The sequence below is a fragment of the Phyllobates terribilis genome, unplaced genomic scaffold (assembly GCF_046119375.1).
Source record: "Phyllobates terribilis strain yellow unplaced genomic scaffold, ASM4611937v1 Scaffold_8__6_contigs__length_399053987, whole genome shotgun sequence".
NCBI lineage: Eukaryota > Metazoa > Chordata > Amphibia > Anura > Dendrobatidae > Phyllobates > Phyllobates terribilis.
In genome coordinates this window covers 378216745-378229501 of record NW_027362768.1, presented here as the reverse complement: position 1 = coordinate 378229501, position 12757 = coordinate 378216745, and the positions used below count along the sequence as shown (strand labels likewise).

Genomic DNA, 12757 nt, shown 5'->3' with positions numbered 1-12757 from the left:
GCTCCTTGGTTTTCATGATTCTGTTTGATCCCTACTGTTCTCACACAAACCTCTGAGGCTTTCACAGAACAGCTGTAGTTATATTGAAAAGAAATCACACATACAGTAGGTGGACGCAATGTATTAATTATGTGACTTCTGGAGGTAATTGGTCACTCTGGATTTTATTTAGGGGCATCAGACTACAGGGACTGAATACTTATGCATGGCACAATTTTCTGATTTAAATCCTTAAAATAATTAGAAAACCTTGTATCCTTTCCATTACACTTGACCTGTCTGGTGAGCTCTTTGGTTTTCTGCTTTATCCCTGACCTGTCTGGTGGGCTCCTTCGTTTTCTGCTTTATCCCTGACCTGTCTGGGGGGCTCCTTGGTTTTCATGATTCTGTTTGATCCCTACTGTTCTCACACAAACCTCTGAGGCTTTCACAGAACAGCTGTAGTTATATTGAAAAGAAATCACACATACAGTACAGACCAAAAGTAAGCAATGTATTAATTATGTGACTTCTGGAGGTAATTGGTCACTCTGGATTTTATTTAGGGGCATCAGACTACAGGGGCTGAATACTTATGCATGGCACAATTTTCAGATTTAAATCCTTAAAATAATTAGAAAACCTTGTATCATTTCCTTTACACTTCACAAATACGTGTTACTTTGTGTTGATATCACATAAAATACCAATAAAATACATTTGTTTGTGGATGTAATGGGGTATGAATACTTTTACAAGGCACCGTACTGTAGAGAGGAACTTCTAGACATGTTCACTGTGTGCACAATTATTAAGTCATTTGTTTTGTTTTTTTTATTTTCTTCATTGCTCTATAACTGTTGTCTTTGGGTGCATTGGTGGGGAACAAGTCCATGCTGATTATAGTCACATGTAGTCAGACATGATAGTCACAATTCTACCTGCTGCTTTATCATAGTCTCAGGCTGCTGCTCTGTCCCCTGTGCTTTACACTGCAGCTCATTCTACTCTTATGAAAATTACCCTGCTTTCAACATTTTAAAAGTAAATGAACTGTAGTAAGTCTGTAAGGATTTAGTCTTAGTGCCCCTGATGCTCCTTTTCTACATATGTCCCTGACAATTTAGCCCATTCACCTTCAGGGTCGGGTGGGGTTGTTTTCCTAGGTTACACACTTTGGTGGGGGCAGCACTATTTATCCTACATATAAAGTGATCCTGGATGATCTATGTTCTAGGACCTGTAACATCGCCATATGGTCACCAACCTAACGCCAGCTTTCTCTCTACAGATGCTATACATGTAGTGCCAAGGGAAAAGTAAAGTGCTCAAACTGCTCAGGGCAAGGAAAACTGATTACCTTCTTGCAGATGAAAGTAAAATGGTGAGAACACAAGGACACTGCCAGCATAAAAGAAATTGTATATATATATATATATATATATATATATATATATATATATATATATATATATATATATACACACAGTCATGCTCGAAATTGTACCAGAAAATGAAGTATTTCTCCCAGAAGATTATTGCAATTACACGTTTTGTTACATACAGGTTTATTTCCTTTGTGTGTATTGGAATAACACAAAAATAACAAAGAAAAAAGGCAAATTGGACATAATTTCACACAAAACCCCAAAAATGGGCCGGATGTCCCCATAGTTCCCCACCTACAGTACAGACCAAAAGTTTGGACACACCTCATTTAAATATTTTTCTGTATTTTCATGAATATGAAAATTGTACATTCACACTGAAGGCATCAAAACTATGAATTAACACATGTGGAATTATATACTTAACAAAAAAGTGTGAAACAACTGAAAATATGTCTTATATTCTAGGTTCTTCAAAGTAGCCACCTTTTGCTTTGATGACTGCTTTGCACACTCTTGGCATTCTCTTGATGAGCTTCAAGAGGTAGTCACCGGAAATGGTTTTCACTTCACAGGTGTGCCCTGTCAGGTTTAAGAAGTGGGATTTCTTTCTTTATAAATGGGGTTGGGACCATCAGTTGTGTTGTGCAGAAGTCTGGTGGATACACAGCTGATAGTCCTACTGAATAGACTGTTAGAATTTGTATTATGGCAAGAAAAAAGCAGCTAAGTAAAAAAAAATGAGTGGCCATCAAGACTTTAAGAAATGAAGGTCAGTCAGTCCGAAAAATTGGGCAAACTTTGAATGTGTCCCCAAGTGCAGTTACAAAAACCATCAAGCACTACAAAGAAACTAGCTCATATGAGGACCGCCCCAGGAAAGGAAGACCAAGAGTCATCTCTGCTTCTGAGGATAAGTTTATCCGAGTCACCAGCCTCAGAAATCGCAGGTTAACAGCATCTCAGATTAGAGACCAGGTCAATGCCACACAGAGTTCTAGCAGCAGACACATCTCTACAACAACTGTTAAGAGGAGACTTTGTGCAGCAGGCCTTCATGGTAAAATAGCTGCTAGGAAACCACTGCTAAGGACAGGCAACAAGCAGAAGAGACTTGTTTGGGCTAAAGAACACAAGGAATGGACATTAGACCAGTGGAAATCTGTGCTTTGGTCTGATGAGTCCAAATTTGAGATCTTTGGTTCCAACCACCGTGTCTTTGTTCGACGCAGAAAAGGTGAACGGATGGACTCTACATGCCTGGTTCCCACCGTGAAGCATGGAGGAGGAGGTGTGATGGTGTGGGGTTGCTTTGCTGGTGACACTGTTGGGGATTTATTCAAAATTGAAGGCATACTGATCCAGCATGGCTACCACAGCATCTTGCAGCGGCATGCTATTCCATCCGGTTTGCGTTTAGTTGGACCATCATTTATTTTTCAACAGGACAATGACCCCAAACACCTCCAGGCTGTGTAAGGGCTATTTGACTAAGAAGGAGAGTGATGGGGGGCTACGCCAGATGACCTGGCCTCCACAGTCACCAGACCTGAACCCAATCGAGATGGTTTGGGGTGAGCTGGACCGCAGAGTAAAGGCAAAAGGGCCAACAAGTGCTAAGCATCTCTGGGAACTCCTTCAAGATTGTTGGAAGACCATTTCCGGTGACTACCTCTTGAAGCTCATCAAGAGAATGCCAAGAGTGTGCAAAGCCGTCATCAAAGCAAAAGGTGGCTACTTTGAAGAACCTAGAATATAAGACATATTTTCAGTTATTTCACACTTTTTTGTTAAGTATATAATTCCACATGTGTTAATTCATAGTTTTGATGCCTTCAGTGTGAATGTACAATTTTCATAGTCATGAAAATACAGAAAAATCTTTAAATGAGAAGGTGTGTCCAAACTTTTGGTCTGTACTGTACATTATAATTGTCTGTCAGCATTATGCCCCCACTCAGTTTGATACCATTATAGCCCCCCACACGAGTATCACATGTAGTGGCCAGACCCCGTTCTAGTGGCCATTCTGTGTACTGCATCTCTGATCCTATTGAAGATTTGCACAAGGAAACAATGTATCACAGTTATTTGCAAAGTTGCTCATTTTTCCCTTTAGATGTCTCAGAGCGTTCACTATAGTTGTTTGTGAATTTTGAGACTTTCCGCGTGAATCATCATTTTTTATATTTTATACTCCACTTTTTGGCTTAAATTATAGTGAATCTGTTGGACAGTGGCTGGCGATGAACTCACATTGCGTCTCACCAACAAAAAAAAAGGAAAAGGAAATTGAGATTAAAATTAAAAATTGTCCTTAATGGGAACCTGTCAACAAGTTGTTAGACCCCAAAGTAACATCATCACAGTAAAGTACCTGTAATGACGATTGCTCCCATACCTTTATATAATAAGTCTGTGTCTCCATTGCCTAGTAATCGTAATTGGCGAATTCTTATGCAAATGAGCCACCAGTACATGGGCTTGGTTTGCATCTCCCGGCTCCTCCAGCCTCTTTTTCTTCCTGCCAGTGATTGACAGGTCGCTCTTTTCTCAGCCAAGATCTCGTGCAGGCGCCATCATACCCTGGGGCAACGGGCAATGTTTCATCCTCCTTATAGTCGGACACAGAAAAGGGCCCCTATGCAAGCACAATATTTGGGCCCTTTGCAATCCAAGAGGTCCTAAAAATGCAAAAGTGCACCTGATTTGGAGGTAGAAATGGGCCCCGTGACCTTTTGGGCCCCTTATGCGCTCTCACAGGTTGCATCAATTATATGTCCACCCCTGATTTATACAATCAACTGTTGCTGTTCTTTCTTCCTCCAGGAAAAACCTGGAGTCGTGTTTGGTTTTGGTCTTTGATAAAGCAGAATTCCCTGGGAACCGTTTCCAGAAAGTGTCGGGAGATGTTCTCGTCTTGGATGAGGATACCGTGGTGAGACATATTTCATAGTATTGACAAGGCGCAAGATAAGAGAGAAAGTCATAGAACACCTTTAAAAAAAAAATCAGGAAGTGCTGCCCCCTACTGAGTGGAGAAGCAATTGTCTACTAGGGGGTGATAAAGAACCTGGTTACTGGTGGTGACAACCTGCGCTATTACCCAGGAGGATTCTGTAATATATATACAGACAGATCAGCATTTCCATCTCTGCTACATCTAAGGGTATGTTCACATGACCTTTATTTTCAGGTGATCAAAAATTACGAGTTTTTCAAGCTTAAGGAAATAGAATGATAGAATGTTAGAGTTGGAGGCAGGAGCGTACATAGGAATCATGGGGCTCCATAGCAGAAGTTCTAATTGGGCCCCCCACGCACCCCCCAAAAAAATGTAAATAATTGTCGAGGTCACAGAAGATCTCACAACTTTCCAGCCTTTACATAGTAATTTTCCTCCTGCTGAAGTCCTAGATCCCTCTTTCATTGCCCCCCAAACACAGTATGATACCCCCATGGTGAATTCCTCCACATGCGCAATATAATGACCCTACTGTACCCCACCTCAACTCCCAGGGCAAAGTATGCTGACCCCAACACAGTATAATCCCCCAACTGTGACCCCCTAGAGCTAGAGAGGATGGTAGGTAATAAGGGAGGGTGTTATACATAAAAGAGGAAAGTATATCACTAAGGACGACGCTATACATAATAAGCGTGTACACTATATACTAAGGGATTAATTTTTTTTTCCTATATTTATATACTAAGGGAGTATGCTATACATAACACGGGTACATTCCTGCATCTGTGTGCAGTGTCGGTGTGCTGCCCACTTTTACAGAGACATTGAGCATGTCCTATTCTAATCCTCAAAATCAGATCAGAACAGGACATTCTCTGACCCTCACGGATCTCATTCTCAGATCCGTGATTTTCATGGATGTGTGAATGGACACAGAAAACTCTACAAGTCCGTGTGCCGTCCATTAAAAAAATCTGGCAGCACACGGACATTACACAAATGTGAGAATGCAGCCTAAGGGATTATACTGATAACATTATCACTCCAAGTCACACAATGCAGATATAGAATAATATTTACATCCAGGCACTTACCGCTGACGTCTCATCTTATCAGAGTCGGTTTCTGTTGCTTCTTCTCCATCTGGTCGGACCTTTATGTCTACATCTCCCAGCCATGACTCGTCTTGTCACGATGATCTCCAGCCTAGAAAATAACAAGGTCACATATTGTATATATACATGTGTCTCCCCCGCACTGCGCCCCGGAATACAGATATGTACCCCCCACGATTAATATACTATTAGCCACTTAGTAATCAAAATATAAAGTGATAAGCAGCACTGTGCCCCCCATTAACTATAATCTCCGCCGCCCAATAATAAAACTTATTCAGTCTCTGTTACTCTCCCCAATTAACTGTAAGGCTATGTGCACACAAAAAATATACAAGCACCCACATCATTGCTCTTTCCCAGCACCCCCATCATTGATCTCTCCCAGCACCCCCTGTCATTGCTTTCTCCCAGCACCCCCATCATTGCTCTGTCCCAGCACCTCCATCATTGCTCTGTCACAGCACCCCCGTCATTGCTCTGTCACAGCACCTCCATCATTTCTCTCTCCCAGCACCCCTATCATTTCTCTCTCCCAGCACCCCCATCATTTCTCTCGCAGCACCCCCATCATTTCTCTCCCAGCACCCCATCATTGTTCTCTCCCAGCAACCCGTCATTGCTCTCTCCATCCCCACCATCCCCGTCATTGCTCTCCCCATCCCCACCATCCCCATCATTGCTCTCCCCAGCCCCATCAGCCCCATCACTGCTCTCCCCAGCCCCATCACTACTCTCCCCAGCCCCACCATTGCTCTCCCCAGCACCATCAGTTCCATCATTGCTCTCCCCAGCCCCATCAGCCGCATTATTGCTCTCCTCAGCCCCATCATTGCTCTCCCCAGCCCCATCAGCCCCATTATTGTTCTCCCCAGCCCCATCATTGATCTCCCAGCCCCATCAGCCCCCTTATTGCTCTCCCGAGCCCCACCATTGCTCTCCCCAGCCTCATCAGCCCCATCATTGCTCTCCCCAGCCCCATCAGCCCCCTTATTGCTCTCCCCAGCCCCATCATAGCTCTCCCCAGCCCCATCATTGCTCTCCCCAACCCCATCATTGCTCTCCCCAGACCCATCAGCCCCATAATTTCTCTCCCCAGCACCATCATTGCTCTCCCCAGCCCCATCAACCCCATCATTGCACTCCCCAGGCCCACCATCCCCATCATTGCTCTCCCCCGCCACATCAGCCTTAGAATTGCTCTCCCCAGCCCCATCAGCCCCATAATTGCTCTCCCCAGCCCCATCATTGCTCTCCCCCGCCACATCAGCCTTAGAATTGCTCTCCCCAGCCCCATCAGCCCCATAATTGCTCTCCCCAGCCCGATCACCCCCATTAATTCTCTCCCCAGCCCCATCAGCCCCATCATTGCACTCCCCAGTCCCACCATCCCCATCATTGCTCTCCCCAGCCCCACCATTGCTCTCCCCAGCCCCATTATTGTCCTCTCCAGTCCCAGTATTGCTCTCCCCAGCCCCATCATTGCTCTCCCCAGCCCCATCAGCCCCATTATTGCTCTCCCCAGCCCCATCATTGCTCTCCCTAGCTCCATCATTGCTCTCCCCAGCCCCACCCTTGTTCTCCCCAGCCCCATCAGCCCCATTATTGCTCTTCCCAGCCCCATCAGCCCCATTATTGCTTTCCGCAGCCCCATCAGCCCCATCATTGCTCTCCTCAGCCCCACCATTGCTCTCCCCAGCCCCATCATTGCTCTCCCCAGCCCCATCATTGCTCTCCCCAGCCCCATCATTGCTTTCCCCAGCCCTCCCAGCCCCATTATTGCTCTCTCCAGCCCCATCATTGCTCTCCCCAGCCCCACCATTGCTCTCCGCTACCCCATCATTGCTCTCCCCAGCCCCATCAGCCCCATTATTCCTCTCCCCAGCCCCATCAGACCCATCACTGCTCTCCCCAGCCCCATCATTGCTCTCCCCAGCCCCATCATTGCTCTCCCCAGCCCCACCAGCCCCATCATTGCTCTCCCCATCCACACCATTGCTCTCCCCAGCCCCATCATTGCTCTCCCTAGCCCCATCAGCCTCATTATTGCTCCCCCCAGCCCCACTATCCCATCATTTCTCTCCCCAGCTCGATTATTTCTCTCCCCAGCCCCACAATTTCTCTCCCCAGCCCCATCAGCCATATCACTGCTCTTCCCAGCCCCATCAGCCCCACCATTGCTCTCCCCAGCCCCACCATTGCTCTCCCCAGCCCCATCACTGCTCTCCCCAGCCCCACCATCCCATCATTTCTCTCCTCAGCCCCATTATTGCTCTCCCCAGCCCCACCATTTCTCTCCCCAGCCCCATTAGCCCCATTAATGCTCTCCCCAGCCCCATCATTGCTCTCCTCAGCCCCATCAGCCTCATCAGTGCACTCCCCAGACCCACCATCCCCATCATTACTTTCCTCAGTCCCATCATTGCTCTCCCCAGCCCCATCAGCCCCATCATTGCTCTACCAGCCCCATCAGTCCCATTAGTGCTCTCCCCAGCCCCACCATTGCTCTCCCCAGCCCAATCAGCCCCATCATTGCTCTCCCCAGTTCCACCATTACTCTCCCCAGCGCCATTATTGCTTTGCCTAGGCCCACCATTGCTCTCCTTAGCCCCACTATTGCTCTCCCCAGCCCCACCCTTGCCCTCCCCAGCCCCATCAACCCTATCATGGCTCTCCTCAGCCCCATCAGCCCCATTATTGCTCTCCCCAGCCCCACCATCCCCATCATTGCTCTCCCCAACCCCATTATTGCTTTCCCCAGCCCCATTATTTCTTTCCCCAGCCCCATCAGCCCCATTATTGCTCTCCCCAGCCCCACCATTGCTCTCCCCAGCCCCATCAGCCCCTTTACTGCTTTGCCCAGCCACACCATTGATCTCCCCAGCCCAATCATTGCTCTCCCCAGCCCTGACAGCCTCATTATTGCTCTCCCTAGCCCCATCACATCGTATCTCTCCCCAGCCCTATTATTGCTCTCCCCAGCCCTATTATTGCTCTCCCCAGCCCCACCATTTCTCTCCCCAGCCCCATAAGCCCCATCATTGCTCTCCCCAGCCCTATCATTGCTCTCCCCAGCCCCATCATCCCCATCATTGCCCTCTCCAGCCCCATCAGTCCCATTATTGCTCTCCCCAGCCCCACCATCCCCATCATTGTTCTCTCTAGCCCCATTATTGCTCTCCCCAACCTCACCATTGCTCTCCCCAGCCCTATCAGATCAGCCCCATTATTGCTCTTCCCAGCCCCACCATTGCTCTCCCCAGCCCCATGATTGCTCTCTCCAGCCCCATCAGCCCCATTATTGCTCTCTCCAGCCCCATTATTGCTCTCCCCAGCCCTATCAGCCCCATTATTGCTCTCTCCAGCCCCACCATTGCTCTCCCCAGCCCCATCAGCACCATTATTGCTCTCCCCAGCCCCACCATCCCCATCATTGCTCACCCCAGCCCCATTATTGCTCTCCCCCACCTCCCGTCCCCAGCGTTTCAGTAAAAATAAAAAAAAAAACACTTACCTCTCTGCCTGTTCCCCCGCAGGCCGCAGCATCCTTGTTGTCTGCAACTTCCTCCCTCACACAGGCCCGCACTGCATGATGATGTCATCAAGCAGCGCGTGACTGTGTGCGGGAGGAAGCGGTGGGCAGGAAGCAGAGGACTGATCTCTGCAGCTCTGCTGCCATTCTCTCCTGTCAGCAGCAGGGAGAAGCTGCAATTGTGGGCCTCCGGGCAGCTGCACCGGTGGGCCCCTGGGCAGCTGCATCGGCGGGCCCCCGGCGCAGCTGCACCAGCGGCGGTATGTCGTCCCTGGACTGCTATGGAGCCCCCCGGCTCACGGGCCCCATAGCAGTCGCGCGGCCTGCCGCCATTGGCGGTAAGCCACTGGTTGGAGGGGACCTCCAGGGTCCTCGTGTCCAACCCCCTGCTCAATGCAGGATTCACTAAACCATCTCAGACAGATGTCTGTCCGGCCTCTGAAGACATCCATTGAAGGAGAACTCACCACCTCTTGTGGCCTCCTGTTCCCCTCTTTGATCACCCTCGCTGTCAAAAAGTGTCATCTAGTATCTAATCTGTATCTTCTCCCTTTCAGTTTCATCCCATTGCTTCTCGTGTTTCCATGTGCAAATGAGAATAAAGTTGATCCCTCTACAGTGTGACAGCCCTTCAGATATTTGTAGGTCTCCTCTCCATCTTCTCTTTTGCAGGTAAACATTCCCAGATCCTCTAACCGTTCCTCATAGGACATTATTTGCAGACCAGTCACCATTTTGGTCGCTGTGTGTCTGGCCGGCTGTCCTAATGCATTTTTGTAAATGTTTTCCTAGTGTGGTTTTTTTCTACTTTTTTTAGATTTTTTGGGGTGATTTTCTGACTTTTTTTTTTACATGCATTAGGAAAAGAATTTTAAAAAAGTCCCTTTTTTTTTAGGTTTAACCACTCAAAAAAAATGTTAAAAAAACACCTAGGCGGTTTTGTAGCTTTCCCAACTACTTGTATTGTACAATTTACCGTGGCTTCATAGACGCCTGAAGGAGGCTCCACTCACTTCTTTTATCCACATGGTATTTTTGGAAAAAAATTATCAAAAACCTGAATGTAAAATCTGTTTTCTAGCTAAATGAATAGAAGCAGTCTTGGAAGTCTTTTTTTTAATGTGAGTTTTCAGAGTGGGAAAAAAAAGTCTTAAAATAACTGCAATGTGAACATACCTGTAGGTGCATTTACATTGTCCAATAATTGGGAAGTCATTTCTCGATAATCGTTCAGTGTAAACAGGCGGCTGATCACTCGACACCAAAGCAAAACACATGTTGGTCGTGTGAAATCATTAATCATCGTTCTCGGTGATGTGCTGCGGGGAGCAATGGCGCCTCTGCGTGTGCACGGTGCCTGTATTACTGCTCATGCTCCTGTGCACATGGGACGCGCGGTCGACCTGTCTAATCAACTGCAATCATGTAAATGAACCTCACAACTGATAGAAATCAATCTTTGCTCGTAGGTTGAACGGATCACCACATTCCATGAGTCGTCTATTAATGAAGCTTCTCAGCGGAGCATCGAGCAGCGCGCCGCCGCGCTTCCTGCTAATACCAAGATCGTGAGACAGGTAAATGGGAAAAAAATCTAATTCCAAGGCTACGACCCAATGGAGCTCGGGGAACTCCTGCCATATTTACTATGGATGATGCATTTGGGATGTGTTATACAGGACTGCGGACATTACTTCCAGTAAGGAGTCTTCTCACTGTCTCTCTAAGGCCATGTTCACACGTTCAGTATTTGGTCAGTATTTTACATCATTATTTGTAAGCCAAAACCAGAAGTGGTGACGTGTTTCTATTATACTTCTACTCTAATTGTTCCACTCCTGATTTTGCCTTACAAATACGGTTGTAAAATACTGAACGTGTGAATGTGGCCTGATTCTCATTGTCTCCCTTTTTTAGATGCAACAAGTTGAGTCCCTGCCTTTCTCCAAAGTCCATTATACCTGGGGAGGTAAGCAGGGTGAATACTTCATCTACGGACAGGAGAACAAAGCTTACTGCAACAACTACCCCAAAAAATGCTGCTGCGCGATCATGTGACCAAAGCAGAAAAAGCCGCCGAAATCTACGGAACCAGTAGGACGCTCGGAGGTCGTCATCCTGATGTGCGCTGGATTTTGGGATGCATTATAAGTCCTGTCCTGGTGCCTCCAATATTTCCTTATACCCCTCCTCCTATTTAAAGAGGAAATCCACCTAGAACTACAAATCTCACATTCAGGAATTACATTTTCACAAATTATCTGCTCCGTGTCTGAAAAATGTCTGGTAGGATCCAGAGAAACCCTGCTGAAATCTCTGGACCCTACAGTTATATCTGTCATGGCAAGGTGGCGAGGAAAGGGTTATTTTCCCGCACTTCTTCTGGTGCATTCATGGAAGCAGAGTGCAGCAACCAGGATCCTTAATTTGGGTTTTGGGTGGAGTTACCCTTTAAATTGTTTATTATCCAGTAATTGTGTTTAATGTATCATTCATTGTAATCGTGAAATATAGATAAGTACCCGACGTAACCGATCACTAATAAAAGGGAAATTTGAATCAATATCTGAGTGTGAATTGCAGATCTGTAAACACTTTCAAGAAATAATCCCCCCAGATCTGACCCCACAACCAGAGAGGGAAGTCATCCCCAATTAAGTGCAGAATAATTTTATTACAAATAGTAAAACTTCTGTCGGAATAAAACTTCTCCCTCCCAATTGTACGGGCTCCCTGTCGTCAGCGTTACCCTACAGATGATGAGCAGAGCAGTAAGTATTACCCTCTGACAGGTAAGGGGGCATATACATTTGGTGCAGTCATGCTCAGATATATAAAAGGCATCCCATAAATCCTGGCTAATCAGGTAGATTTTTATTCAGGGGGAAAACTGCAGTAACTCAGGTCAGCCACAAGGTGGCACCACATGCCTGCAAATACATCCTGTTGCTGCAGGGCGCAGGGGTGGTCAGATTTGGCCCATGGTGACTGCAATGTCTTTATTTACTCACTATAAGGGCTCATACGAGAAAAACGGACGAGTGCAATCCGATAAAAAAAATTGGATTGCACTCTGACCAATGTTATTCAATGGGTTACATCTCATCTGCGATTTTTTTTTTTCTTTCTCTGCTGAAATCGGACTGAGAACAAAATCGCAGCATGCCGCGTATCTCAGACGAGACTCGCAAATGCAAGTCAATGGGTGCGAGAAAGAAATCGCACAGCACTCGGACCATGCAAGTGCCGTCTGATTTTTATGCATCTGTCTACTTAAAAACCAGACAATTCATCAGCCGCGTACAGTAAAATCACAGTCACCCGACATTATAGAACAGAGAGAAGAATAGATATCTACATAGAATAGCTAGTTTTAAAGATGTCAGTGACATCTATAATTAGTGCAGTGACAGTAGTTTACTTCGCATGTATTATCATTAAATTAATAAATGTCTTAAAAAAATGGCGTAATTGTATTCACCTGCAGAGGTTAAGCAGACAGCTGTGGGCAGATGTTTATAGCCTGGGAACGGGGTAATACCCATGGAGCTTCCCAGGCTACTAATATCAGCCCCCAGCTGAATACTTAGCCTTCACTGGTTATGAAAATGGGGGACGCCCCAAAAAAATTTAAGTAGGGTCCCTCTATTTTAACAGCTAGCGAAGGTTATGCAGACAGCTGGGGGCTGATATTAATAGCCTGGGAAGGCGCCATGAATATTGCCTCCCCCCCTTCCCAGACTACAAACACCAGCCCTCAGCCACCCCAGAAAAG

The 12757-nt window shown here is 46.6% G+C and overlaps 1 protein-coding gene across 1 annotated transcript in view; it reads left to right on the top strand.

The window, feature by feature from the left end:
• The window catches only part of LOC141156598 (protein SSUH2 homolog), a 101305-nt gene extending 89797 nt beyond the window's left edge, over positions 1-11508 (top strand). Inside the window, exons 4-7 of the mRNA XM_073642796.1 lie at positions 1271-1363; positions 4197-4305; positions 10452-10559; positions 10900-11508. Of these exons, the coding sequence (XP_073498897.1) occupies positions 1271-1363; positions 4197-4305; positions 10452-10559; positions 10900-11040 (451 nt within the window). The 3' untranslated portion in view covers positions 11041-11508. The remainder of the gene's footprint in view (positions 1-1270; positions 1364-4196; positions 4306-10451; positions 10560-10899) is intronic.
• The last annotated feature ends 1249 nt before the right edge of the window (positions 11509-12757 follow it).